Source organism: Amblyomma mixtum, chromosome 3 (genome assembly GCF_055824585.1).
Source record: "Amblyomma mixtum isolate Tamu chromosome 3, ASM5582458v1, whole genome shotgun sequence".
NCBI classification, from domain to species: domain Eukaryota; kingdom Metazoa; phylum Arthropoda; class Arachnida; order Ixodida; family Ixodidae; genus Amblyomma; species Amblyomma mixtum.
The window spans coordinates 46,551,867-46,578,346 of record NC_143014.1 but is presented as its reverse complement, the minus strand read 5'-3'; the positions used below and the strand labels follow the sequence as shown (position 1 = coordinate 46,578,346).

General features: G+C 45.7%; 1 protein-coding gene across 12 annotated transcripts in view; it reads left to right on the top strand.

Annotated features, from left to right (window-relative positions):
• The window catches only part of trio (trio Rho guanine nucleotide exchange factor), a 252,378-nt gene extending 231,135 nt beyond the window's left edge, over positions 1 to 21,243 (top strand). For 9 of the 12 annotated variants that reach the window (XM_089579062.1, XM_089579067.1, XM_089579064.1 and 6 more), the window contains 12 exons: positions 1,137 to 1,242; positions 3,895 to 4,264; positions 9,608 to 9,742; positions 9,818 to 9,970; positions 10,448 to 10,529; positions 14,147 to 14,198; positions 15,432 to 15,580; positions 17,089 to 17,230; positions 17,880 to 18,049; positions 20,595 to 20,814; positions 20,895 to 20,963; positions 21,040 to 21,243. In XM_089579062.1, coding sequence (XP_089435188.1) covers positions 1,137 to 1,242; positions 3,895 to 4,264; positions 9,608 to 9,742; positions 9,818 to 9,970; positions 10,448 to 10,529; positions 14,147 to 14,198; positions 15,432 to 15,580; positions 17,089 to 17,230; positions 17,880 to 18,049; positions 20,595 to 20,814; positions 20,895 to 20,963; positions 21,040 to 21,069 — 1,678 coding nt within the window. In that variant the 3' untranslated portion in view covers positions 21,070 to 21,243. Of the gene's footprint in view, positions 1 to 1,136; positions 1,243 to 3,894; positions 4,265 to 9,607; positions 9,743 to 9,817; positions 9,971 to 10,447; positions 10,530 to 10,603; positions 10,687 to 14,146; positions 14,199 to 15,431; positions 15,581 to 17,088; positions 17,231 to 17,879; positions 18,050 to 20,594; positions 20,815 to 20,894; positions 20,964 to 21,039 lie in introns of those variants that run through there. The other 3 variants (XM_089579069.1, XR_016290205.1, XR_016290206.1) reach the window with 3 other exon arrangements.
• The last annotated feature ends 5,237 nt before the right edge of the window (positions 21,244 to 26,480 follow it).

The window sequence follows — 26,480 nt, the reverse complement described above, 5'->3', positions numbered from 1 at the left end:
CCACCACTCTGGCTGTCTATCAAATGCGAGAGCATTCGTCACGATACACACGACGCAACTCACTATGATTACAAATTCGCAATTTGTTTATTTTGAATCCGTGTTGTCGACGTTGCTGTCTTCATGGTTGGTTCCTGGAACTGAGACTAACGCCTCGTAAAGACTTGGTCGATGACACTGCCGTGCCGTGTTGTTGGCGCTGAGGCTGTTAACATGTTTGGTGTTACATTCAAGGCCTGCTTCACGTACTGTGGAAAACGGCTGGCTTGCTGCGTTTGAAATGTTTATGTTGAAGTCCCCCGTTATGATCATTGACTGTTTGAGTTGTCATATCATGGTATCGAAGCACAAACACTGTGTCTGGCAGCTTTCGTATCGCTTTACTTCACTGCGTATCGGCGGCTGTGTCGATTGACGTTTTTTTGCAAGAAGTTCCTTTGTGGTTGCTCCGAGGCCCTATCTCGTCGTACGCACCAACTGGCCGCCCGCTCGGCGAGCGAGCACCGGCGTGCCAGCGATCCAACCAGCCACATGTGCGCATGCTCGCGGCGCTCCGAGGCCAGATGGATACATCGTGAAATCTTGGTGAGGTAGCTAAAGAACGCTCTCGTATCGAAAAAATTACGCTTCCATATGATTTCCCAGGTTTCAGTGACTTCTTTCGCATAGATATCCTTATGATCGAAGCCCTCATCTCCATACCCCTATCTGCTCCTGATTTCTGCCACACCGTCACCGGGAGTAGTCTGAAGCGCAAGATGCTTTCTCTTGGCACTCATTTGGTGTAGTCATATAGTTATTATTGCGGCACTCAGCTGGAATACTACTTGGCGTCGCAGCAGCGGATCAGTGTTCACATGCTCTGTTCGGGCTCGTTTTCTTGGGTCACGGCAGTTAAAGACCTCTTATGACCACTTATATTGAGTAGTAGTCGCATCTCGTTGTCTTATGGTGCAGCAGCTGTTGAGACTATCATGAACCAAATGCTAGGTAAAGTTAAGTTGTCAGCTGCGGTCAGATTAATTTTTTTTTTCAAGAATAATCTGGACATCAGTGCTTCTGCGCCAGAAAACGTTTTCAGAGCGGTAATTTTGTTGCCTGGTCAGTATGAAATCGCCGCTATGTACTTTGAACAGGAGGCCATGGTCTCTGCGGTTAAAGAAGACCTACAAGGCTGACAAGAAGCAGCGCAAATCGCAGGACGACAGTTCCCTCTCCGTCGAAGGAAATAACTTCACCGAGGCAAGTGATGCTGTTATGCGCATGTAAATAATACCTTAATACTACAGCGATATTGCCACAAAGCGGGTTTTTTTTGTTCTTGGGTTATGTTTTGTTTTTTGCCGGCGCCTTATAGCCGCGCACAACTGTGTCTATGATGTTATATATTGTTGTAGGTGCTTCAGGTGCCTTCTATCGTATGTTCGTCCACATCTTTAAAATTAGCGCTGCCCAGACCCAGGGGGCACCGAAACGTTAGGACAATGTTAATTTCTGTTTTGGTGAAACGTTAATACTACATTGTTCTCAATCTCCTTTTTCTTGCGTTTTCGAAACGCTACAAATAAACATTGGAGTATCCTTTTGCTGTCCCACTTTGGTATTTAAAAAAGATATATATGCAACTTTCGCTAAAATGGTGAAGTAATTCTATTCAAGCATGGAGGAAGGAAAACTCAGGAGAGGCCCTCGCTATCCGAGCTGCACGCCAAAAAGTGTGCCAGTAGTCACGCGCTTTCCCAAGGACTACTGGGAGTCTTTGGCCGACGGCGCAGCCAATAGTAGCGCTGGACCCAATGGCGTCGTGTGCTGCAATGCCTGCTGCGCAAGGGCAAGCGCGCTGAGACGACAGCCAAATGGGGGGGGGGGGGGGGGGGGGGCTGGCTTAAAAAAATGCGACGTAACCGCCTCTCCCATGTTTTTCCTTCCTCCATGTATTCACGGCCAGAGCCGCCTGAACCGCCAGTTGTGAGCACATATAGCTTTAATCAACACTTTGCAAGCAGCAGATTGTTTGCGTCGCGCATAACATTTTCAAAATCCCAAAAAAGTGATATAGATATTACACTTACACTGCTGACAAAAAACACCCAAATGGGAGTAATTGGCTTGTCCTCTAACACACACCCAAAAGGTGGTTTTATTTACTCCGTATAAATGGTGTATTTTATTTACTCTCTTATACAAGGGAGGTATTTAGGAGTACGAGAGTAAATTTTTACTACCCACAGAAATGGAGCCCAAAAATAGTCATGTTTATTTATCCTCATTCAGGCTCAGATGGCGACGGTGTGCAATGCACAGCGCGAGAGTAGGCTGCGGCGATAGCAGTACTCTCGTGCACTGGCCAGCGAAAGTTGATCTGTTCGCGCCGCCGCGGGTTCGAATCCCAGTAGCGGCAGTATTTATTTATTCAAGGTCAAGGCTTCAGTGATGGCCCGGCTTTCAATTGCGGCTTTGGTCGTGATGTAGAGCTTTCGCTCTTAAAAGAAGTGTTTGCTGCTCAAGGCATAGCAGAAAGCATAACAGGCCAAATAGGAAATTTCAGAACACGCTGACATCAGTTCACTGACCATTCACAGATATGCAGTATGGTACTACAACTTGACTGCAGTGCGCTGGAAGTGCAACGTGCCGAACCACACACTTGCGCTGCACAATTATCTTCTGTGGGTTCAACTGTGCGTAAGGCAGGCGACAACTTCGTAGACATTTTTTTTAGATTATCGTCGTTTCATTGAATAACTGCGGTTGCAAGTACAGTGAAGGTCTAGGTGAATTTTTCCGAGGGTGGCATGCACAGAAGTGGAAAAATCTCACGAAAAGCTTTATTTAGGCTAAGATTATGAAGTATTTTAATAGGGCGTCGAATGCATTAATAGGCGAGCATTAATTAATTCACACTTGCCCCTGTACCTGCAGTTACTTGAGAGCTCGCTTTCGGAGATTTCACTTCCGCCCGCCGAACTTGGCAGTGCGATCAAGTGAGCACGGGCACCTGCCGCGGAATGGGTCTGTACATGTAGCATGGGTTTCCGAGTGGGCTACGTTCGTACAGCCATGGAGGAAAAAAAACTGAGGAGGGAGCGTCCGGCGACAACTTTGAAGCCTAGTCTTAACAAGTAAAGATATAGTAAAAAAAAAGTTTGTCCCCCCGTGATCACGCCATGCACGTAACAGCGTGCGGTAAAATCTAGCCCCGCTGCGCGCGCGCATGCGCGGATTAGCGCGGCAGACTGACTGTAGATCAACCTCCTTGCTGTGGACGCTTCGCGCCACACGCCGCGCACTAAAACATACCAGAATCAAAACATAAAGGACTGACTGGGAGAGCGAAAAACTAAGGGAGAAAACGGTTTCATAAACACTCGGCTTGCGAACGCTGGCCGCGTGACGTCACGCTCCCTCCTTAGTTTTTTTTTTTCCTCCATGTGTACAGCACATCGAAGACGGCGGCTGTGTGAATAGCCAGAAGTAATTTCCGAACTCGCGCGGCCAGTGTAGAGCGTAGAAATAAGACAGTGGTTTTAGCATAGCCGGACGGTCGTACAGCAAATACGATAACGCGCGTCGACATTGCTACCGTTGCCAGGCTTGCCCTTTTGCCGTACGGTAACAGTTACCATAGTTACCGTGATTACCGTACGGTGGGCGCTAGATAGACACCTTTAGCATACCGTGTACCGTGTCACCGGTATACCGGGGGCCCGCCCACCGGCGGTGAGCACGCGCTGATTGGTCCCGATGCTGCAGGCGTGCGCGCGCAGCTGCCGGGTACATGGCGCCATCTGGCGCCGTCAAGACAATTTGCGCATGCCCATTGGCTGAATTGCGTTCGATGCTGAATCATATGCTGAATTTCACTCGGAGCTTTCGCCGCTATGCTCTCCGCAGCCGATGCCGTCGGAGGTAGCGGCAGCCCCAGGAAGCTGCGCCGTGCTGCGCTGCCACATGACGCCTCCCGGCTCGGCGGAAGGAGCGGTCTCTTGGCGGCTGCCGGACGGTGGCAGCGTGCGGGCGTCCGGGCCGGTGCACTCGGCGCCCGTGCTCTTCCGTATGGGGGCTTCTGTGGAGGGCGAGTCACCCGCGTGTCACGAGCAGCCGCGGTCGCTGGCCGATCGTTGCGTGGCGCGGCTGCACGCCGACGGTTCGAGCAGCCTGGAAGTGGCCGACTGCGGGCCCCAGGACGCCGGGCTCTATGTCTGCAGTCACGTCGCAGACGGCGCAACTCAGGCGACCGCCACCAGGAGGCTGCTTGTCACAGGTATGGACCTCTCCGCTGGGGCAGCCAATACGAGAAATGCGCACTCCAGAGAGAGGAACGCTCTCGTAACTGACGCGCGCCCGGTGTGTCTGGAAAGGGGTCCTCAGTGCCTAAGGACCCTCTATGATGCATGTGCAGCAGGCTAGATGGCGGCACGATGATAGAATGCGAACCGAGTGCCCAAAGAAAATAAGAGGAAGAGGGGAAGGAGGAGAAATGAACTTCCTGAAAGCACTTATAGCGGCCAACATCAAGTACTGTCGCTGTTGCAGGATACAGGTTGTCTCTGACTGCCACTGTAGTTCTGATGCATCAGAACTACAGTCTTTCTCAAAAATATTCAGCTGAAGGGGTTTGCTTCTCAGCAGTGAAGGTCTCTCTCAACACCTGAACGCCGTACGCCCGGAAATGGTGAGCACGAAAGTCCCTGTCAGCTATGAGAGATTTGGCATGCTGACAATGCAAAAACAAGCCGCCCTGCATGGCCCAGAAGCAACTCTGGTGAGCTCTACCTGCGATCAGAGCATCGTCACCTCAATAACCGCCATAGCGCAACGCTAGCGACGTTGTGGAAGCCATCTGGCGTGCATGACGTGGACGCTTCGGACTTGTGGGTTTTTTGGGCATTTTGAGTTGATAATCGTATCGCAATCTTTTAGAGTCCGCTGTATCCGGGACAAAATATCATTTTTCAAAATACTGAGTAGATGTATTTTAAAACAGCAGAAACCAGAAAACTGAAACTGGATTTCGGCCAGACTGTGGCATCACGACACAAACCTGTGGCATCATGATACTGTCCCAAAACTTATTGTATGCGCTTTGAGTGGCTGAACTGCCGACGGTAAGCGACAGCTTGGGTCATTATTTGCCGGAAGTGGCAGTAAACAAGTGCGAAATTTTGTCCTTTAGCAAACGCAGAGCGAATGTTAACGAGCTTGCCAATCTGTGACGTCACACACACATGGGTGCCCGGAGAAAGTGCCCCGACTGAAGGCATGAAATGGAAAGTTTTAAATATCATTTGTGCTGCAACAAGACGTTGTTGTTAGTGGCTGTTTATTAATAAAATAAGTAGTAACAAAATATTAATAAATAATAATGCAGAAAAAGATGTTGCTAGCCGTGGCATCTGTCACCGAAACCTGAAGCAGATGGAACGTGACGTCACCTGGCTGCGAAATTTGGCACTTACCCTGTAATCTTCAGTAAACTCCGTGGAGGCATAAAAAATGCCGGGGCAACCCTTTAAGGGTCCCATTCAGCGGCAACCCCAGCATCGTCGTGTCGAGAAAAGCAGGTTGCCCACCTGCCACCTAGGTCACGTGACACTGTGGCGTCTTTACAGTTGAATCCTGAGCAGTCTGCCCACTACGGAAACTGGCAGTTAAATTAATGATTGGTCGCGAGGGTCACGTGACCTTGCGACATCACAACCTGACCACCGTGATAGGTGGCAAGCTGCCCACCGGGTTGTGAACTACCTGTACCCTGTGTCACTTGGAAATTAAATCAATGCAAATAAATTCAGTGCAGTTGCCTCGTGCCTACCATGGAACTGCGCATGAGCCTTACGGGAGCTCGGAAAGAGCAACCTGGATCTCACAAGCAAGCTCCACCGGCGTCTGTGTTTGAAACAGCCATGGCTGGGGCAGTGGCGCATCCCTTAAAGGGCCACTGACCAGGGTCCGGGCATTTTTGAAAAACAAGCCCACTGCATAGATGAGGCATCGAAGATAACCTCAGCAAAATACTAGAGCCATGCGCGCCCCGAAAAGCTGCAAAAATTCAAATCAAAGCCCGTTCGTTCTTTCCTTCAACAAAAACGTCCCCGCCCCACTACTCTGAACCTCGTTGACGTCATGGGGGTTACTTTCGCTAAAGGCACTCCACTGATGCATAGTTCTGACTGACGGGAGGAGGTTGGGCGTAGCCTTGGCGTCGCGTCGTCTGCACAACGCTTTCCGCAGCGCCTTAGAATGCGCAGCTACAAAAAGAAATTTAACAAAGATGGCACATGTGCTGTGTGGTAAATCTGTAGAAACAATTGAAAACCTCATACTCAAATGTGATGGTATCCATCTGGATGTTGATGCACGCACAGTTGCTCTTCCAGAAGCCCAGAGTTTATAGATAACAATGGCCATGTAAATAAATCTGCGGGTGAAGTTAGCAAAATGATTGGAAGATTGGTGGCTCGAAAGCAGAGGTCACATAAGGTTAGAAGTGTAGGAAAACGTATTTAAAGAAAATGGCGAATTTTTATAACAATTTACGACACAGTTAAACAAAAATAAATTTAAAAAAAGCCGAGCATGGTGGCAACTGCCACCACCCCATTTCAAAAAGGACGCTCCCATCTTTCATCCATCCATTCATCCATGTGCGCGCATCTGCAGCATCGGGATCAATCAGCGCGTGCTCATCGGCGGTGGGTGGTGTGAAAAACATTTATAGTCTATTAAATTTTTACAGAAAGGTGATTGGGGTAGGACCCTATTGGCCCTTTCCCCTCACAATACTAGGTGGAACCCCATTGGCAAGCAACGCTGCCTGCACCCGTTGAACCAAGGATCAGGGCCGCCTCCCAGTCCTCTCTGGTGGGGTTGGGGGGGGGGGGGGGATAGATGGGTTTGATTGACACGCCCGAACCCTGTGGAAGGCGTCAGCCACCTCCCCACAGAACTGGCACGCGTCATCAAAGGATGTACTGAAATGTTTAAGCACCACCGGGCACAGTACACTGTTAGTGAGAATTTTGATGAGGAGGCGCTCGTCAGCGTGATCCAGACCCTTACAAGGGGCCAGGTAGCGCCGGTGCTCCTCCTTGTAGTAATTGGTGATGTCTTTGAATGTAAAGGCCAGATTGTCTGTTTGGGAGTAACCTTCCAAGGACAGAGGGGAGAGACGCGGGCGGCCTGATCGGCCTGTCGTTTCCCTGGAGCCCCTGGTGACCGGGGGCCCAAATCAGGTTGCGTGGAGTTGAATCTTCGCATCGGCAGGTATATTGCAGTATTTGCCAGGCAAGCGGGGGAACCCAGCCCAGCTCATATTTCCGACAGGCCCCTCGCGGTAGGCAGCATCCTGGTCCAGTAACGGTAACACGGTATACATGCATACGGTATGTTAAAGATGTCTATTAATTCTATCGCATCATTCCCTTTAAGGCAGAGCCTAAGTAATGCTTCAAGTTTTTCTTCAGGCCGGTCGTGAAGTGAAAACCATGATTACACAAAATTTTCCTTGAGTACATTTCAATAGCTGCACCCATTTCATTCGTTCAAGTCCAGGATTCTTGGACATCAGTTTTAATTGTGAGGCAACTAGAATGTAAGGTATTCTTATGGAAATAGTAAAGGCAATGGTCCGTACTTCCGATGCGTAGCAAAATCTTTCTTTTAAAATTTGTCCATCACTTGCATTAAGTAGTTAAGACTGCCATAAAAAACCAATGTGGAACGTTTTTGACAATAGCAAAAACGTTAACAGCAGAAGAATACAAGCCTGACAAGAGGAGATCTGTGAATGTATTGATTGTTATAATAGAATCTTACGATATATTAAAAAAATTTGCATTCAGGAACAACTTCCCATTGAAAAATGAGCCCGACTAGAATTTCTGGGTATGTGTTCATCCTGCACATTTGACACGCTGCACTGATTCTTTGCATTTCTTGATTTTCATAAATTTTCTTTTCCTACGCACAGTTGAGTTGTGGAATGAACTTAATGGTTCTTTGCAACAGGTACCACCGGCATAGTTTGTAAAGCAAGTGCCTTGCTATGTGGAATGATTTCCTTTTGTTCGCTCTGTGTAACCACTCCTGGAATGCTTGAAAGCTGGGACAGCAGTATCTGTAAATAAATAAATAAACAAACAGACACAAATAAAAACTCTTAAGCGACCCTCAGTGGATCGTTTGAATGCGTTAGCAGCCAAACGTTCAATATACAGGGTGTCCCAGCTAACTTGGACCAAGATTTAAAAAAAAAACAAACCTAAGCGCTCTTCAGAACTTAAATTGCGTGGATGTTGTTAGGGTTTATCTAAATTACAGTAGCAATTTTTTGCTCGACCTACTTGAATAATTAGTCGAGATAAATTAACTTTTTAAGTATAGCTTGAAACGTTCAACCGTCAATAGGAAAGTTGTGGAGCTCCACAAATATTGTCTAACCCAGGCACTTCCAACCAGATAGACTTATCGTGGTCATTTTTATTCAGGAAAAACGAAAGCCCGCGGAGTTTAAAAAATGCCACGTGACAGCGCGCTTCGTGCGTCCGAATGCGCCGCAATTACAGCGCCCTCATCCGTGCTTTGTAAAAATATCGCCCGCGCCGCTCCTTCTCTTCGCTTACCAGAAAGGGCTTCAACTATAGTCTTCAACTTTTGCTTGGCTCTGACATTACCGGCAGCGGCTGGCGACGGCGCTCCGAAAAAACGCTTCATCACCAGCCGCTCGCCGATGTCGCGGAAGAGCACAATTATCACCGCAGAAACGGGAGCCGCGCTTTCTTTCAATTGCCGCCCGAACCCACTGGCGCTTATCTTGGAACCAAGCGCAACGCGAAGCTCTGTCGATGTTTTTCACAAAACACGAATGGGGGCGCTGTAACTGCGGCGCATTCGGGCCACGGTGTGATTCGGGCGCATGGAGTGCGCTGTCACGTGGTATTTTTTAAACTCCGCGGGCTTTCGTTTTTCCCGAATAAAAACGACCACGCTAAGTCTGTCTGGTTGGAAGTTCCTGGGTTGGACAATATTTGTGGAGCTCCACAACTTTCCTATTGACGCCTGAAAGTTTCAAGCTATATTTAAAAAGTTAATCAATTTATCTCGACTAATTATTCAAGTAGGTCGAGCAAAAAAATGGTACTGTAACTTTAGATAAACCGTAACAACATCCACGCAATTACAGTTCTGAAGAACACTTAGGTTTTTTTTAATTCTTGGTCCAAGTTAGCTGGGACACCCTGTATATCCAAAGATGACACACTGAAGTTCATTACATCCAAGGCCCAAACATGAAAGTTCATCATATCTGAGATGGTTCGTTATATTCGAGATAATGCATGAAAGTTCGTTATATCCGAGGTAGTTATACTAAGTTTGTTCATAACCGGGTGGGCCACCTGCCACTGGCTACTGACAGACGGCGGTTGCCATTTCCGCTTTGCACAAACCCCTCTACTGCTAACGCATTAATAATTGAATTAAAAATATTACAGGGCAAGCTTTATCGCACCCTGCATTCCGCCCAATTGCTTGTTATCAGTCTTCCGCAGCAACTCCTTTTGCAGTGAGGTTTATGCTGTTCATTCCAATTATGCTATTCATCTAGGGAGTTATCCAAACGAGCCTGGACGACCGCAGCTGCTGAACGCGGAGGGGACCAAGCTGCAACTAAAATGGGAACCAGCCCAAGGCACAGATGACTGCCCAATGACTGGATATGTGGTTGAAAAAAGTGTCAAAGGTATTGGGCTTTCCCTTGGGCTCAAACACAAGCGGTGGTTATTGTGAAATGCAGCTCACTATTCTTTACACTCAGGCCTACACTACTGGGAGCCGGCTGGGCCTCCGACCACCTTCTGCACTCAGGTGATCCACTGTGAACCTGGAAATTACGCGTTCCGCGTTGTCAGCCATTCGGAAGTAGGAACAAGCAATCCCGGTCCGCCTTCAGACACAATTACAGTGGCAGGTGCGTATGTCTTCGTTCGCGCTTTAAAAACGTGAAAAAAAATTTATGGGGTACTCTCATAAGTGCAGCTAGCTTTTTTTGTGGCAACGAAAGCCTGCTGCTGGCGCGTCAAGGCTTCTGTCGAGAACGCAGGAGACCAGAAAAAGAACTGCCCTTGAACGAAAACCTCATGAGAATATGAACACTGTTTAACAAACTAAGATGAATGCAGGCCATTGTGAATCCATGAAGCCTGCACCAGGGGTCTGGTGAAACATGAACACTGCGGGAAAGGATTCTGATTTAAATGTTGCCAATTTCCTTTGGAGCTGAAAGTAACTACCTATCAGCCTTGATTTGTAAGTGAACGTATGTAGCAGAAAGCGGTTAGTATTTCAGACTGCAACTAATACGATTAGGTCACTGTATGGCTTGCACTCATATTGGATTGGTGAAATCAACAAGCTGCAGGAATTTGATTTTTTTTTTTGTCCACAGATGACGCAGCAAAATCCCAGTCGGGAGTAGTTGAGTGGAAGAAAGATTTCTCCGGATTCGTCGAGGTGGCAGAGTGCGGAAGGCAAGTTATTACTTTTTTTTAAATGTTGAATTACTGAAAGAAAATGTAAATGTAATTAAAAAATTTTTTTGCAGAACCATCGCGAAAGCGACATTTTCAGTCTCTGATAACCAGAGTCTGGCTCCACAAAACTGAATAGGCATATTGTTGTGCGTTGGTAAGCTCACAGCATTAAAAACTTAGTTTCTTTTTCCAAGGTATCATCAACGCAAAGTTCTTATAAAAACTGCACATCACCAGGTTGGTTATATTGGCAGTAATGCTTGCAGGTTTTAGTGCACTGCTCACGGAAGTACCTGATGCCATCACTGTAGTAAGGTACTGGGAAGAATCGCTTGCGCAGAGTTTGCAGATAACACGTACGCGCACTGGAATTTTTTCCACGAATACGTCTCTTGAAAAGTGGGCATTGTTATTGTGTGTATGGCTGGCAATAATTGTTCTGCATTCGTGAGATTTAATGCTTGTAAAGAATGAAAGATGAATGCTTCTTTTTCCTGATATCTAGGGTGTACTCTGAGCAAAGGAAGAAAGAAACTGCATATAGGAATTAAACATCAACTTTGAATGCGGCAAAAAAGTTACTTTATTAAAAAGGGTGTTTTTGTGATCTTACTACGCATTGGTATTTTCCAGAGGTGTGCGAGTAGTGCTCATACCAAAACAAATCGAATACAAATCGAATATTTGTGCAATATTCGCTACTTTCGAATATTCATACAAAACGAGCAATAGTGCGAAACACTGAACTGCCAATTGCAACACTGCTGTTTTTTTTTTTTTTCATGGTATTTATTAACTGCTGTTGAGTTGAGGTTGCAAGCTACTGGTGGGGTTAGCCTTGTGGAGTCTGCCGGCAATTGCTCCACCGTAGCGAAACTTAAATGCTAAATAAGGTCCACAAATCAGGCACCTACAACGATTCCTGATCGACTGATCTACATAGCTCTAAACATAATCACCTATAACTGTCAATAGAAAACTTCTGCTGTCACCATCTGGAGTACAAGTCCAAGCCTTGGAGGGGCTTTAAAAGAAGGAGTGAGCCTCTTTTCTACATGACTGTTTTCCGTGTGGGTGGAAAGTATCCTGAAGGTAACTGTGATGGGTTCCTGCCTTCTTAAGGTGCGAACACACACACCTTTTCGCGTTGTACACTGGACAGCACATCAGATAATGTTCTTTATCACCGCACACACCACATGTGGAACACAGCAGAGACGGTGCCAGACCTGTCTTATACATCCACCCAGGGGTACGAGCAGAGCCCATGCGAATGCGATGTAGTAATATGGCCTGGGTTCTTTTTAGATTCTTCTACACACAGGGTTTATCAGGTGAACTCCGCAGGGTACTGAAATGGCTGAGCACCGTTTCTCTGAAGAGTCTCTTGGCACCTTGAGGGACTTTTCTTGATGTATACCTGACAGTGCTTTAAGGGCGAGGCTGTCCACCACTTCGTTGCCTATGGCACCTATATGTAAGGGCGTCCACTGGAGTCGTATAGAGCAGCCTCTGCTGGCCAGGTTATGCACCATGCATAGACAGCTAAAAGACAAGGCATCAGTAGAGAACCCGCGCTCTAACCTTTGAAGCGCAGATTTTGAATCCGTCAGGATCACAACAGGTTGAGCCAGAAAAGACCTAAGCTTCCGTAAAGCCACCTCAATTGTGACGCTCTTGTCCATTGTGGACGGCACGACTTCAGTAAAGCGTACAGACCAGGCAGTATTCAAAGAAGGGATGGGAAAAGCATGTTGTGCTAGCTCCTCTGGCCTTAACCACAGAACCATCAGTGAAAATTTGAAGGTGGTCGGCAGCTCCGTTTCTAAATGTTCGAGTATGAGCGAATGCATTGCCGCCAAAGGAGCACTACGATTAGTGCGCATGTCAGGAATAAAGAACGTACAATCGAGGCTTGCAAATGACCAGGGTGGTTTACAGTGGCGATGAGCTGTGTACTTTATTGTCTCGCCTCTATCTTCATGTCTGAATGCGATCCGTAGAATTGCAAGTGAGCAATAGGGAAACCACCCTTCCTCAATGGTCAGACTTCATGAAGACCTGGTGATTAGTCGCATAATGTACCAACTGCCTTTAATTTCCTCCTCGGTATCACTGCTTGACCATCTCGAAATTGTGCACTGAAAGGGCCTACGAAGAGCCCTTGCAGTTCCGCAGGCGGCAGCGAACAATGCCGTTCGAGCCACTGTCGAAACCTCTTAGCCTTATCACTTCACAAAGGTTACTAATGCAACTTGGCCACCTTGGAGAGGCGGTAGCTGGGCGAGCCCTTCTGCAGTGGCTGCGAAAGAGATCTGAGTGCCGAGCCTACTTGTCACTTAATACTCGTAGTTCCCTAGATCTTGATATTTGAAGACAAAGCAAGCGGCTCTGCGGTACGGTGCTATAATTTATGGAGTTAAAGCTATAGCTGTTAAAAGACGCAACAATAACCTTCACTAAGGGGACACAACAGGAAGTCACTGTGTTAGAGGGTTTTAGTATAGCTGAGATGTACTAGCATACAGACGTATACAGGTTTACCAGACGCCGGCTGGGAGCGTGCAGTGGCCTCACCTGGCTCCACACATGTGCAGTAGGTGTCCGGTAAACCGGCATACATCTATGCTAATACGTCTCCGCTATGCTAAAAGTGAATATTAACTCTACGACCATGAAGTTATACGTATAGGAAAATTGCCTTTTTCTATTGATGACGAAAGAGAATAATCTATAGCCACCCATCAGGACATAAGACGGGCAACAGCTACATATACGAGTCATGGCCTCCGAGATCCACGTATGACCATCATGAGCACCACCACACGAATAGACCGCGCCGTGGCGCTGAATCCTTCATGCCGTGCCTACTGATGACAGATGGATGGTATGTGGCGTCAGTGTGGGCTTGTTTTTGTAACAGTCGTCAAAGAAAAATATGGTGGATCTTGTTCAAGCAATGTGCGAAGCAAAACTGGATAGGAGACATTGAAACAAAAACAACACAATGGGCGCAGACTTCCAACAGTTTAGTGATGAGTGAAACCACATTCTATACAAGCATGGAACTGAAGCGCGCAAACCACCGCAATGATGCGATTTTGCTTTTTGTGTTTTGTTTGCCCAAAGAAAGAAAAATGTTATTACTATGGGCTGCCTTATATCAATACCTGTGCGAATTGTCAAAGGTGGTTGCGCTCTTCGGTTCTGTGCTTATATAGCATGTGTTTTCACTCAACAGTTGGAAGATGGCCACGGTGGGAATAGGAAGAAAGGATTGGCGGAGGACTGGAAAGCTGTGTGTGAGCAGTTGGACCACTGGGATGTGGAAGTGAACTCTTAAAAATAAGTAGGCGTCAAAAAAAAAAAGCCTCTGTAAGTCTGTGTAGGCTGTGCGTGGGCGGAGGGTAAGGTGGTTAAAGTGTTTGATGACCTTGGCGACTCCATGAACTTCAAGAGGAGCACAAAAAATAAAGTCTAATTGCCCTTGGCACCCCACGCCTTGAGACAGAGTAAACTTACTGTGGGTCTCGGGAGTTATTTTGCTGACAGGTAACAAACTGCGTCCTTTCTATCGGATTGTTCATTATGATCACAAATGTACCTTCTTCCAGGGGGCGCTTTTCCATTGTAAAGAAATGCATCAACAATGCAACAGGTGAAAGGGTGAGTGTTTTCTTTCGTAAAATGATATCAATGTGATGTTAGCCATGTCACGCTTGTTCACAGCGGAATGCGAATATTAAAACGTCTTTGCAGGATGCTGCCATGTGCGTGTCCACTTGTGCTGTCTCCACTGCCGGGGCTTAGAAAGGCGATTGGCCATAAGTAATGATGCAAATGAAGGCGTCTTCTTTTGGTTCATGAACAAAAAGAAGATGCCCATGCACGCAGGCAAACACACATATAACCATACACACACAGGAGCAGAGCGCGTAGACAACTGTGCACATGTGTGGTGATATCCTGAAATCGGGCCCGCCCGTTGGCTTAGTGGCTAATTGGCGTCCAGCTGCTGAGATTAAGGATGCAGGGTGTATGCCTGCCAAGGCGACCGATTTTCGATGGAGGCGAAATGGAAAATGCTTGCATGCTGTACGATGTCAATGTGCGTTAGAGAACCACAGGTGGTCTAAATTAATCCGGAGCACTCCACTAGGGCGTCCATCATAGCCCGTGTGAAATTTAGGCACTTCAAACCCCAGATATCACACTGTACTAATCGTGCTCTGCTATAAAAAAAATCTACAACTTTATAACGGTAATCACGGCAATCAAAACCATAATTGTCATGCTGCTATGCATCTAAAAGCGCCTGCCACATTAAAGAAGCCTGTGTTCTGGTTGTAGCGATGGACTGCTGCGCTCAATGTTTTTGAATGACGTACCCATTAGTTACATAAACAAAGTATAATTGATTCAGAAGTGGCAGATGAGTCCAAGCAGGGGGGCCACCTTCTGTAAGGGAGGCTTCGAGCTGTCAAGCATTGATGGTGCTCAGATGTCGACTCCGCAGCCCCCCACACAGAGGTGTGGTGAGCTACACCTTTATGCAAACCCAGAATGCTACCTAGAGTTCACTGCATGCCTACACCTACTCTTAACGATGGAACAGGCAACAATTTTGTACAAAGCTTACTCTAGAGACTGCCCCAGCTTTTTTTTCTGAGTAACTGTGGAAGCCGATGAAACATATAGTTTGAAATTCCACAATCCCTTTCACTTTCTCCACAGTAGATCATAATATCCGAGTAAATGGGTACACCACCGCTTTAGCACAGGCAGGTCATGTTTGAAATGGCCTGTCAGAAAAGACTAAGACGTTGCATTTAAAAAGCAATAGCGTTGACTCGTCGCTCCTTTCGAACGAGGGGGGCAGTAATGCCTGTTTCTTCGCAGGAGGCGGCCAAGGTTATCGGCTTCCAGCAGCAGTCGCGCGCCACCGTGGAACATGAGTGCCAGATCTTGGCTAGCCTCCGCTATGAAGCGATTGTCGAACTGCTGGAATGCTACCGCACGCCGAACAGCCACATCCTAGTATTCCCGTTGTGAGTAGGCTTCGTGCCTTCTGTATTCGCAATGTATTGCGAGCTTCATTTCTGCCTTGCAAGGTGTTTACTTTGCACCTACCTTCCTCAACTGTAACTATTTTGGGCGTGTGGGCTGTGAAACTTTATTAATTAAAAGAAATGTTTGATCACGGATTTCTTGCGCACATTTAAACATGTTTGACAGTTTAGTTTCTGCGTCTGAAGCCTTTCCGATGTCATGAATGAAACACCCAGCAGGGTAGCCATTCGAGATGAACATGGGAAGCAATCTGGCACTTATAGGAGTGACCACAACGGGATGTGTTCCTTGAGGATAAGAGAATGCGAACAGGAGACAACAAAGAAAAGCCAACAGGACGGATGCTAAACTGGTGTTCAGCACCCATCCTGGGCCTTTTCCCAGTTTGCCCTCTTCTATTCACGCTGCCTCACTCTGTTATCAATGAGAGATTCGTCCCCCCAAACAGATTTCTTTCAGATGCAAGAAGGATTTATTTGGGGAACATCTTTTAATGTTTGCTTTAATCTTTGGGTGAGCTCGAAAAGTGTATTTAGGAAGCGAGAGGAGAGAACTAGATACTGCCGGTACGTTTCATTGGCATCATTATATCGGGCGCTCCCCTTTCTAATGATCTCTTGGTTCAAGGCAGTTAAACATTCCAAATTACAGCTGTGATGTTGAATGTTTTAGCAGAATACAAGCAAGGCACACAGGTCTAGAGCAGGTCCGGAAGTGCTGCACGTGGGATGGTAATGTATGCCTTGAAATAATTTTAATAAATGAAGAAATATGTCTGACATTGTAAGAAGTTTCTTGGTGCAGGTTGCCATTTATAGGTTGTTCGTAAAAATAATAGGTAATAAGGACAGCATTTGATGTCCCGTACCAAAACAGGCACGAATAGTAGATTGTTTTTGCTGGAAAAATAGCCCAAAGAATCCAGAATTGGCAAACTCTTTTGTTGAGTAGCCTGATTTCTACTCGAAGTTGAAGTAAACAAAATTTTTATCCCCCTCTCCCCCCACTCCGAATTCGGACAAAAAAGAAACAGAAAACGAAGGGCCCTATGTGTGACCAACAAGCCAAAACTAGACTTATACTTAAGGATGAGCCCTCATAGCACTATTTCGAAGACCTTCTCGCTGAAACAAAGAAAGGTTCTTCACGGCTTGTTAATTGCCACCTATATTGTGGGTATTTTAAATATTCATCTATCTTGACAATTTCGAGTGGCCATTCGTATGTGAGAAGTATGTCGGAATATGCGGAGCTCTAAGTCAGCGCCGAGAATTCGTGCCCATCTTTTGCACCGATGTCTTGCGCTGGAGGTCCAGGATCGAGAAATTAACCAACCCAGCAGAATTCATTAACAGAATTTTAGACGCCCTTCTAGTGGCAGACTGCTGCTATAGTGCAGCACAGTTATATGTTCGTCAGGCAGCCTTTTGCTTGGTTCGTAATTTTCTTGCCTGGGGAGTGAAAATGGTCTCTTTGGCTTTTGCAGCATCGAAGGACTCCGGCTCTTCGATCACATCTGTGTGCAGTGGAGCTTCTACAGTGAACACACAGCGTCGCATTACTTGGCCCAACTGCTTGGTGCTCTTGATTACCTTCACCTCTGCGGTATCGCACACCTTGATATAAAGGTGAGCCAATGAAATGAGCAGCATGGACCCGAGTTACGTTCATGTGTCCCTAAATATATGCGTTGCAACCGTTTGTATATCTGCACTTGCCGTCGTGACTCAGCGTATATGACATGCTGCAGAATGCTAAGTCGCGGGTTGTGTACTTGGACGAGTCGCTGCCTGCTTTGAAAGTCAAATGAAAAAAATAAATGTGTTCTGAGGAAGTGTTAGCAGCCTAGAACTTGGCGTGAAGGAACGAGGGTTAGCGCGCCAGATGTCACCTGCAGCCCACTTATTTTGCCGGGTACGGAAAAGACCTTGCGAATCTCTTCTGGCGTTTCAGTTCACGGGAAGTGGAATAGAAGGAATTCACCGATAAAAGTCAACATAGGAGCACAGAACAGCGTGCTAATAATTTATAATTAGTATTTATGGTCAAATTTATGGCTGAGCACTCATAATTTCTGCCTGCCTCTACCCAGACTTTTGTAATTTTTAAACTTTGAAGCATATTCCCCCTCGCTACAACCACTCCCACTCAGAAAAATAATAAAGGTTCGCACCCCACCCCAGAAAACGTTTTTGGCTAATTTCCGTCGCTTCCCCAGAGAATAATACAAGTCTTTACATCTCGCGAATCTTGTTGTTCTTGTCAATCTTTCCATAGCCGGAGAATCTGCTTGTGGAAGAATGCAGTGACAGACTGAAGCTGATTGATTTCGGAGATGCCCGTAGAGTTCTTGGAGCTGAGTGCAAGATGTCCGTGATTGGAACAGCAGAGTTCATGGCGCCAGAGGTGCTCAGATGTCGACCTCTCAGCACCCGCGCTGACCTGTGGTGAGCTTCTCCTTTATGCGAACCCAGAATGCCAGCTACACTCTCTTTTGCCATTCGACATTGGGTCACGTATTTTCCCTAAGTCTGCGGGCATCATTCTCTCATCTGATATTTCAGTAGAAATGGACTTTTTAATGCTACACGGGCTGCTAAAAAAACGAATTCAGTTTATTTTTTAGTGCTACATTTTTCTTTGAGACATGCTATTTGATAACTGGAAAAGCGACAGTTTCCGAGCCACACAGAACAACAGAGAACGTTTGACAAGAAGTATAAATAAGAAGTACTTTGACTGGCCAAGTCAAAGTAAAATTGAAGTTTCGGAACCCGTACGGGTACTTTGTTCACAATCAGGCTAACAGGAGAAGCAGTCGAAATTTAAATGCACAGCATACGACGCAGCATACATTTAAATTTCGACTGCTTGTCCTACAACACCCAAACCCAGTGCGAGAGACTGGCAGTATAGTGCTCAGGGTGTTGTGCTGCGGTAATGGAGCAGTTGAACGCTACAAAGATTCGAAAGAATAATGGAGTGATGAGTTTAAACGCGTACGGTCGAGAACAGCATTTTTTGTAAGCAGGAACGAGATGGGTTAAAACGAGTAAATCGACATGCATGCAAATAAGAACAGTTCCTACTTCGGCTATTTCGACATGGTGCAGCCGTGGCGTGGCGGCTGCGTATACATCACTTTTGTGCCAGACAGTACTTGCCATCTGCTGTGTCCGTGGATTGTGTTTTTTAGTAAACACAGCGCAATGGAAGTAATAGTTACTATGGGAACTTATCACCAATCCTTTTACTGATGATGCTCTCAAGAAAATATATATTTACTAGATGCTTAATGACTCAATAGTAATAAAGATGATGAACTTTTTATTTCATACAAATTCATGAAAAGAGTTATCTGCTTGGCTAGTTGGTTGTCACCACTGATCTCCACTAGGGGAGCTGGATGCCGCATCGGGCGCCCGAAAGTGAAGCCACCGGAAGTAAGCGGCCTTGTCCCGGAAGTCAGCCTTTGGCAGTGCATGAAATCGGAGCTCAGCACGGTTTTTCAGTTCCAGTTTTGTTTTCCCACTTAGCATTTCATCTTTTCGCCGTTCTCGTCTTTTTCCATGACAATGCCTTCCTGTTGCGCCGTCAACTGAGCGAGGAGGCCAGCGAAATCTTCTGGAATGGCGTTTCAAAAATAAGGGCCCATTGCATCTCAATGGGACGACACTAGCAGACGACAGGACGTCGCTACACGCAGCAAATATGGAGCCTCGTCTACTCGGCTCAGTGTCGTCCCGTCGCCAACACTGCTCTTTACTGTGATGCACGTTCCCGCGCTCAAGCCCAAGTTATGTCATCAGTGGGGGATACATTTAAGAAAGAATAGATGGAAACCTTCACCAGGCAGCTGACCTTGCAGCGACCATATCACCGAATTGTGTTTAGATAGAACCGGAGCGGGGGCTACAGGTTACTACCTGGTGAGGTGTCGATGGTGTTCGGTTGGTTCGCATTAGCGCCTCCAAAAGGTATGGTACTGCTTTTTCGACCGAGCGTGTCATGTACTGTTTCGTATATTGTAGCAAGTTAAGCCTGAATGGGCTTTTATTCGTGGTTGTTGATGCAGTTGATTTCTAACAGCGCTTCTCACGCGAACTGCAGCATTCGTCTTTCTTGTCAGTCGTTCCTCTCGCGCTGTGCCTTTTCTTTGCTGCACGAAAATTCGGTTTTAAGATGGCCTAGCCTCATCGTCATTCCACTACTTTCCTTCACGATCTGAAGAGAAGAACCAGGCAAGAACATAGTGTTTAATGCACGTACCCCTTTGTCGAGGCAGGGTGAGACCTGCATGCCTGTTTTCTTCGGTTTCTCTGAAATTACAGGGTTCTGCACGCAATGCTCACATTTCTCGCGCTCAGCTTGCTTGTTCCTTTCATATAACAGCAGACATCACACGAAAACAACGCAAAAAATTGAGAACTAAAGGGCGAAAGACGTGACTTTTTGCATTGAAATACACAGCAGACACCCGACTTCCGGGACAAGCAGTCCAACTTCCGGTGGCTTCACTCGCGCTCGTCTCGGAAAGCGGGAATGCGGCATCCAGCCACCTAGTGGAGATCAGTGGTTGTCACACATGTTAGCGCCAGGATGTTAGCGCCAAGCTGTACTGCATACAAGAAAGAAGCGCCCGTGTTGTCTTCTTTTTTTGTGGGTAGTATGTCTCGGCACTAAAGTATTTTATAATGTCATACAAATTCAACTTTGTTCTCTGTTAGACTAAAGCACTGAATAAAGGCATGGGTGACTGTTTTCATGCCTTTCCATCGATTTAAAATTTGTCTTGGAAATCCAAACTTTAAATGGCTACTTTGAATGCCCATGAGTAGTGCTGGAGTCCCTAGGCTAATTTACTATGGGACATCCGAAACAAATAGTACAGTCACATGCCTGAAGCATGCAAAGCATTTAGTGTACAACACAATTTTTTTGGTGGGCTTGGTCTGAATATTAATGAGATGAATACTCTAAATTCTCTTGCAGGAGCACAGGTGTCCTGCTGTACGTGTTTTTAGTTGGCCTCTCACCCTTCCTAGGTGCCACTGAGCTTGAAACATGCGCCAATATTGAGGCTGCAAGGTACGCCATCCCTACATCAGCTTCCATCTCTGAAGAAGCCTCTGATTTTTTATCAAAATTGTTGGCCATAGACACGCAAAAGCGCTTGTCTGCCAGCAAGGCTCTAGCACATTGCTGGATAAAGGCAAGTGGACATGCACGTTTTTCCTACATTCATTCCAAAGTACCAAGAACCCATTCTCATTTTTTTTTTTTTATATATAGGAGGCGCCAAGTGCTCAGACCTTGAGTTCTTCTCCTCTGAGAGACTTTATTAAGCGGCGGGATGAAATGGTATGCAGTCATATGAATATAAAAAGTCCGCATCTGATGATAAATTCAAATGTACACAAAGTGTCTTCTTTTACAGGTGCTGATGGCTGAGCCGATGTCTTCATGACAGAGGAGTCATGTGATCACAGCCATCAGTTAGTGTACATATCTTCACCAGCCACAAATTTTCACCGCCAACATGGCCAGTGAAGAAAGACTGTCAACTAGTCTGTGGCACGGCTTATTCCATTTATGTCATTTAAAACAAACATGTAAAATAAAGATGTCATTTAAGTCAGCACCCTCAAGTGAATGACTATGGTTATGACAATTCCAAAAGGGAATGTGCTTTACTGCATGGTTAGTTGCCGTGACTGTGTCTCAACCTGAGAAAGCAATCGGAAAACCACAATACTTGGAAAATTCGCAACAAATCGGTGCACAAAAAGCACTGCCTAGAAAAGAAAACTTAGTGGAACATTTATAAAACGACAACCTGTGTTGGATTACCTTAGCATTCATGGCAGTCACAGATGCAGAAGAGAGTCATAATCAGTTCATGAATAGCAAGCTGATAGGTGCCACACAAACATGTGAAAAAAACAACGTAAAAGTACCTAAACAACAACCTAAGGCACTTGAGGCCTTAAAAGGCAACTGCATAGGTTTTAGAAACTGATGAGCTTGAAAGGGTTGAATGAGTGAAACTTGCAGGTAAAGTATGCGAAGTCCTTTTGGGCTAGCATTTGAAATGACGACGTAATCGCCAATTAAAATTCTTCTCTGCAGCGCACAATGCCAAGTGGGGGGGGGGGGGGGGGTTGGTAGCATGATGACGTCATCAGAGGTATCGGTACATTTCCAACGCACATTAAACACCTGTTTTGCTGCCGAGGAGGCAGCAAGAACCAATGGGATCCTGTACCTAGGAACACCACCTGCTGCTCAAGACCCCAACCCCTGAACCCCATCCCATTTTGCGGAATAAAGTTTTATACTACTACTGCTACTACTGAAGGAAAAAAAACCGGCAAAGCCTACTGAACGCTGTTCGGCAGCATCCAATGAGGCACGGCAGGGTGTGGCCAACAACAGCGGTAATTTGAAATCATACCTTCCATGAAGTCACCCTAACTTCCCCGCACTCCTCCAGTACTTTAAGAAGAAGCACAAAATTAATCGTCGATTACAGTTCTGTCCAAGCCACATCAATGAAAAGTGCTCTAAGAAAAAATCTCAAGTTCACACTGGATTAACTCAGTAACGTCCAATTTTACGATTACATTATCCAATTAATATAACTTTGAAGGTAATTACAGTAATTGGTGAACAAAATACATCCACTGTGATGACCAAGGCAATCTGCTGCTGAGGTCACAGGATCAAATCCCAGCCACAGCAACCTCATTTCACCTGTGTTAAAATGCAGAAATGCCCATGCATTGTGCAATGTCAGTGCATGTTAAAGAACCCCATATGGTTGAAAGTGAAGGGCAACTCTGGTGGTTTTTCGAGGTTCACAAGTGAAACTTTTACTCTAGGTTCTCGTCTTGATCATTTTCACCAAATTTAGCAGTTGTGTGGCGCTTTATTTCAGCAAAAATAATTTCCATTTTCGTGACCTCAGTTCAGGATTTTTTTTTTTTTTTTCAGTGGTGTTTATTGCCTCAAGGCATAAAAGGGAAATGGTTATGTGAATAAAACAAGGGGTATGGCTATATAAATGAAAAGAGGTTGGCTGATCGAATGAAGTCCAGGAGAGACAGATAGTGAGGTCCGTATACACAATCATGTTATGAAATTTCTACGTTTGTGACATCACAAATATTACTTGCACACCAATACCCAATCCCAGTTAGCTGAAAAAAATTTTCAGGCTTATATTAGGCCATTTAAACTCTTTCATGAACAGAGCCATCATTAAGAGTCACTAGCCAGCCAACCTCTGCTTACACAAGTCACATCAATAATGTTTATGACGGCACTGATGAGCCACGTGAAGTATAAGCCTCTACCAACGCAGTCGCTTTCAGTTCTGGTTTAGGTTTTTCTTCTAAAACTGTTTTACTAGGAATTTTGAAAAGAAAAAAAAAAACAATTGTAACAATCAAAAGGAACTGTAAGCAATATAATGTGACCATAGTTCAACATATTTAAAAAACTCTTGGAGTGCCCTTAAATCCAGAGTTCCCGACTATGGCACCTCCCAGAGCCCATACACAGATTTGAGACATTAAACCCCACATACCGACAACTGATGACCAACAAGCAAAGTTTAATGGCAGGCCAAAAAATTAGCACACAGAAAATAAACTTACTGCCCCGTAGTGTGCCAAAGAGGCGTCAATTTATGTCAGGCGGCAAGGTAGCAGAATTTGTGAACAGCTAAATGTGCCTAGGCCGCTGCACATTCAGCAAGCACTCAGTTATGAACAGCAGCTCATTCATACCTAACGAGAGAAAAGCATATGACCAGTATATATCCACCAGTCCTAGTTTATAGGACTGAAACTTGGGTACTGATGAAGCTATGAAGAGACTGAGGACAATGCACAGAGTACTGTAAAGAGAAGTCAAAAGTGGAACACTGAAAGACAAGGACGACGTGAACAAATGAACAAGAACAAATGTGATTTTATGATACCCTAGCTGGGACAAGGCATTTAACGTGTAGAACAGATAACCAATTGCCTATTACTAGCAGGATGGATACCAAGAGAAAAGAAAGGTAGTCACAGATGTCAGATGATTCAGAGGAGCGGCAAGGGTGAAAAATTTGGAGGGATAGGTAGCTGGGACAAGACATTATTATATGAAGATTCTACATTGGACACCACTCAGCTGATGACAGTGACGACGGGAGCTCATCCAACTTCTGTCAGCTTTAAGCCATGTTACCAGTGCAATGGCCAATGGTACTGATAAGAGGGTGATTTGGAAGCCAGCTTTCTTTATGCAGTCTCATGGTCCATAAAATTTGAATTCACATGTAGACAAGAATCTATCAAGCCTGAATGCATTCTATAAGCTTAGATTCCAGAGCTATGTGGCTACAAGGTGGACTCTTAACTCTGTACCCATCAAATCGGTACCGAGAATGATATGTACCAAAACCACCGAAACTCTTGAGAGGACAGCTTCAGAGGTTAGCATAAGTGGTATCAGACTTGTTTTAAAATTTCACGAACTCGTTCTTCATCGCTGAGGCGGCTTTGTTGACAAACAGTCATTTCTTGAGGGTTTAAAGGGATAATCAAGAGACAAGAAAGAAATCTGGGATTTGAAAATAGCTGGCGTGAAAGTGTAGTGGCAGCCAGTCGACACTGCGCTTTGGAGAGGATTTAAAATCAGTGACATCGATGACAAAGACTCTTGTACAACAGGCAAATTGACAGAACGCCATCGAATGTGCCAAGCTGCAAATTATGTTTTCACAGTCTACGCGGAAAGCAGTACTTGGATACGACAAATCAGTGCGGCGTGTACACTGCACATGATGCGCGTTTTGTAATTACGCCTGTTACTTTTTACAGGCACATAAAATGAACTGGGACTTGTAATATGCATGGAATTAGCAAACCTAGCTGAGCACGGTTGCTTTCTTGCTCGATACCAAAGCCTTCTCAATTATGATGCGAGTATTTTTTCTCAAGGAAATCTGGAAAAAAAAAAGTCCTTGTTTTATTTATTTTTCAAATGACAGAGCGAAAAACTTGTCACACCAAGTCAGCAAAATCAGTGCAAAATTTTAAATTAACGCCTTTAGTGCCTTCTTTTGTTTGAAAGTTTTGTTTCCCATTCACAACCCTTTGGTGCTAAAAACTACTACTGAGCACCAGATACCTCAAGTTATTGGCATGGTTATAAGAGTACTTAAAGAATACAAATACCGCTTTAAAAAATGTCATTGCTCTGTTGTGCTTACAGGCATTTTGCTTAATAGGGCCGGTAAAGCTTTAAAAAAAGCCCGGTAGACTGTTTACCCCTTGAAGTGAAGTCTGAGATACTGTAAACAAGCAGCACATTAGGGGTATATACAAGTACGAAAGAAGCCAATAGCATCTGAAAGCAAGAAAAGCATTGGGAATCTTCAATTATTGCACTAGGGACTGCAGCGGTGGCCTAGTCGTTTGAGTATCCGCCTCGCATGCAGGAGGGGCGGGGTTCATCCCCAGTGCCACCGGGTACCCACTGGTGATGCAATAGGTGCAAGCTTTCCCCTGCCTGGTGCTCGGCTTCTTTAGGGTGAAATGCTTGGGAAATGCGCCTTTGACTCCACCTTGAGTAGAAGCAAATACCTTGTGCCAAGGCACTCTTTGGCCACAGATGCCCTTGTGCCATAAAAATTCATCATCGTGAATTATTGTACTAGGCCAAAAAATACTTATACTTTGATGGAAAGAAGAAAACACAATATGCCAGCATGTCACTTGTGCGACTGTGCAACAGCCGCAGCTGCACTTACAAGTAATAAATGAGAGAATAATTAGTCATTAGCATCCTCCTCAGCGAGGCATAAGGTTACAACAATGAATTAATAAATACTTCGGAAAGGATCTAAAAGCAGCCTTTCTGCACTCCAGAAGAGCTCGGTATTGCCTACAGATGAAGTAAGTAAATAAAAACAGGTGCTCACCAAAGTGCGCACATTATAATATCGCTCCAGTAATCAGCTACGAGAGCAAGGTGATGGCCGAAACAGCAGTGCAGTTTTCAGGTGCTCTTGAACAAACTGTACCGGTCTGAAAGTCATTCCTTTGTGCCTGCGTAGCTGCTGCTCCACTTATATGCAGTAAGGTATCACATAGAGCCCGATGCACTGTATAAATGTCAAAGGAAATCAGTGCACAAAACAAAATTGGTACACAGTGAACACGATTAAAATTCTGGCAGATTAGGAAACATCTGGGGCAGAGCAATGCATGCAGATGGATCTGTCTACCACTGAAGCTGATTAGACCCTAGTTGCAGCATATTTCGTATCTTAGGCGTGATTAGACGAGTATGCGGCACCACGGCACAGCAAATCGTTACTTGAAATATTAATTGCTATTTTGCGCCCCCTGAGTCTATGAAGCATAAAATGCTGTTCACTTCACGGGGCTCCCGCATGTGTGGAGGCATCCACAATGTGCTTGACTCGGCCGGGGAGTGGCACTGGGTGCTGTGGAAAATACTCTTGCCCGAAATTCAAGAGAAATGGGACGAGTACTGAAAAAAAAAACTACGGGGGCACCTAAGCAATTCTTATGATGTGTAAATGCGAGAGCATTGCTTGTCACTGAGTGTGTCGCCGAGTTGTTGTCGGGGGCTAAACGCTCTTTCTCTCCAGCAGCTCACTCCGCATGTTTCACTACGTTGCGATGGTCACATACTTCAAGGCAGTGAACTGGTGCCTCCAGCCACACTTTGCTGTCTCGCCTGATGATGTAGACGCGAGCGATACAACTTGGACTTTGAGGGCTCCATGCACCGCAACTTCATTCACCAAAAGCTGGTGACCAACTCTCTAGCCGGGTTTACATGAATACAACAGTG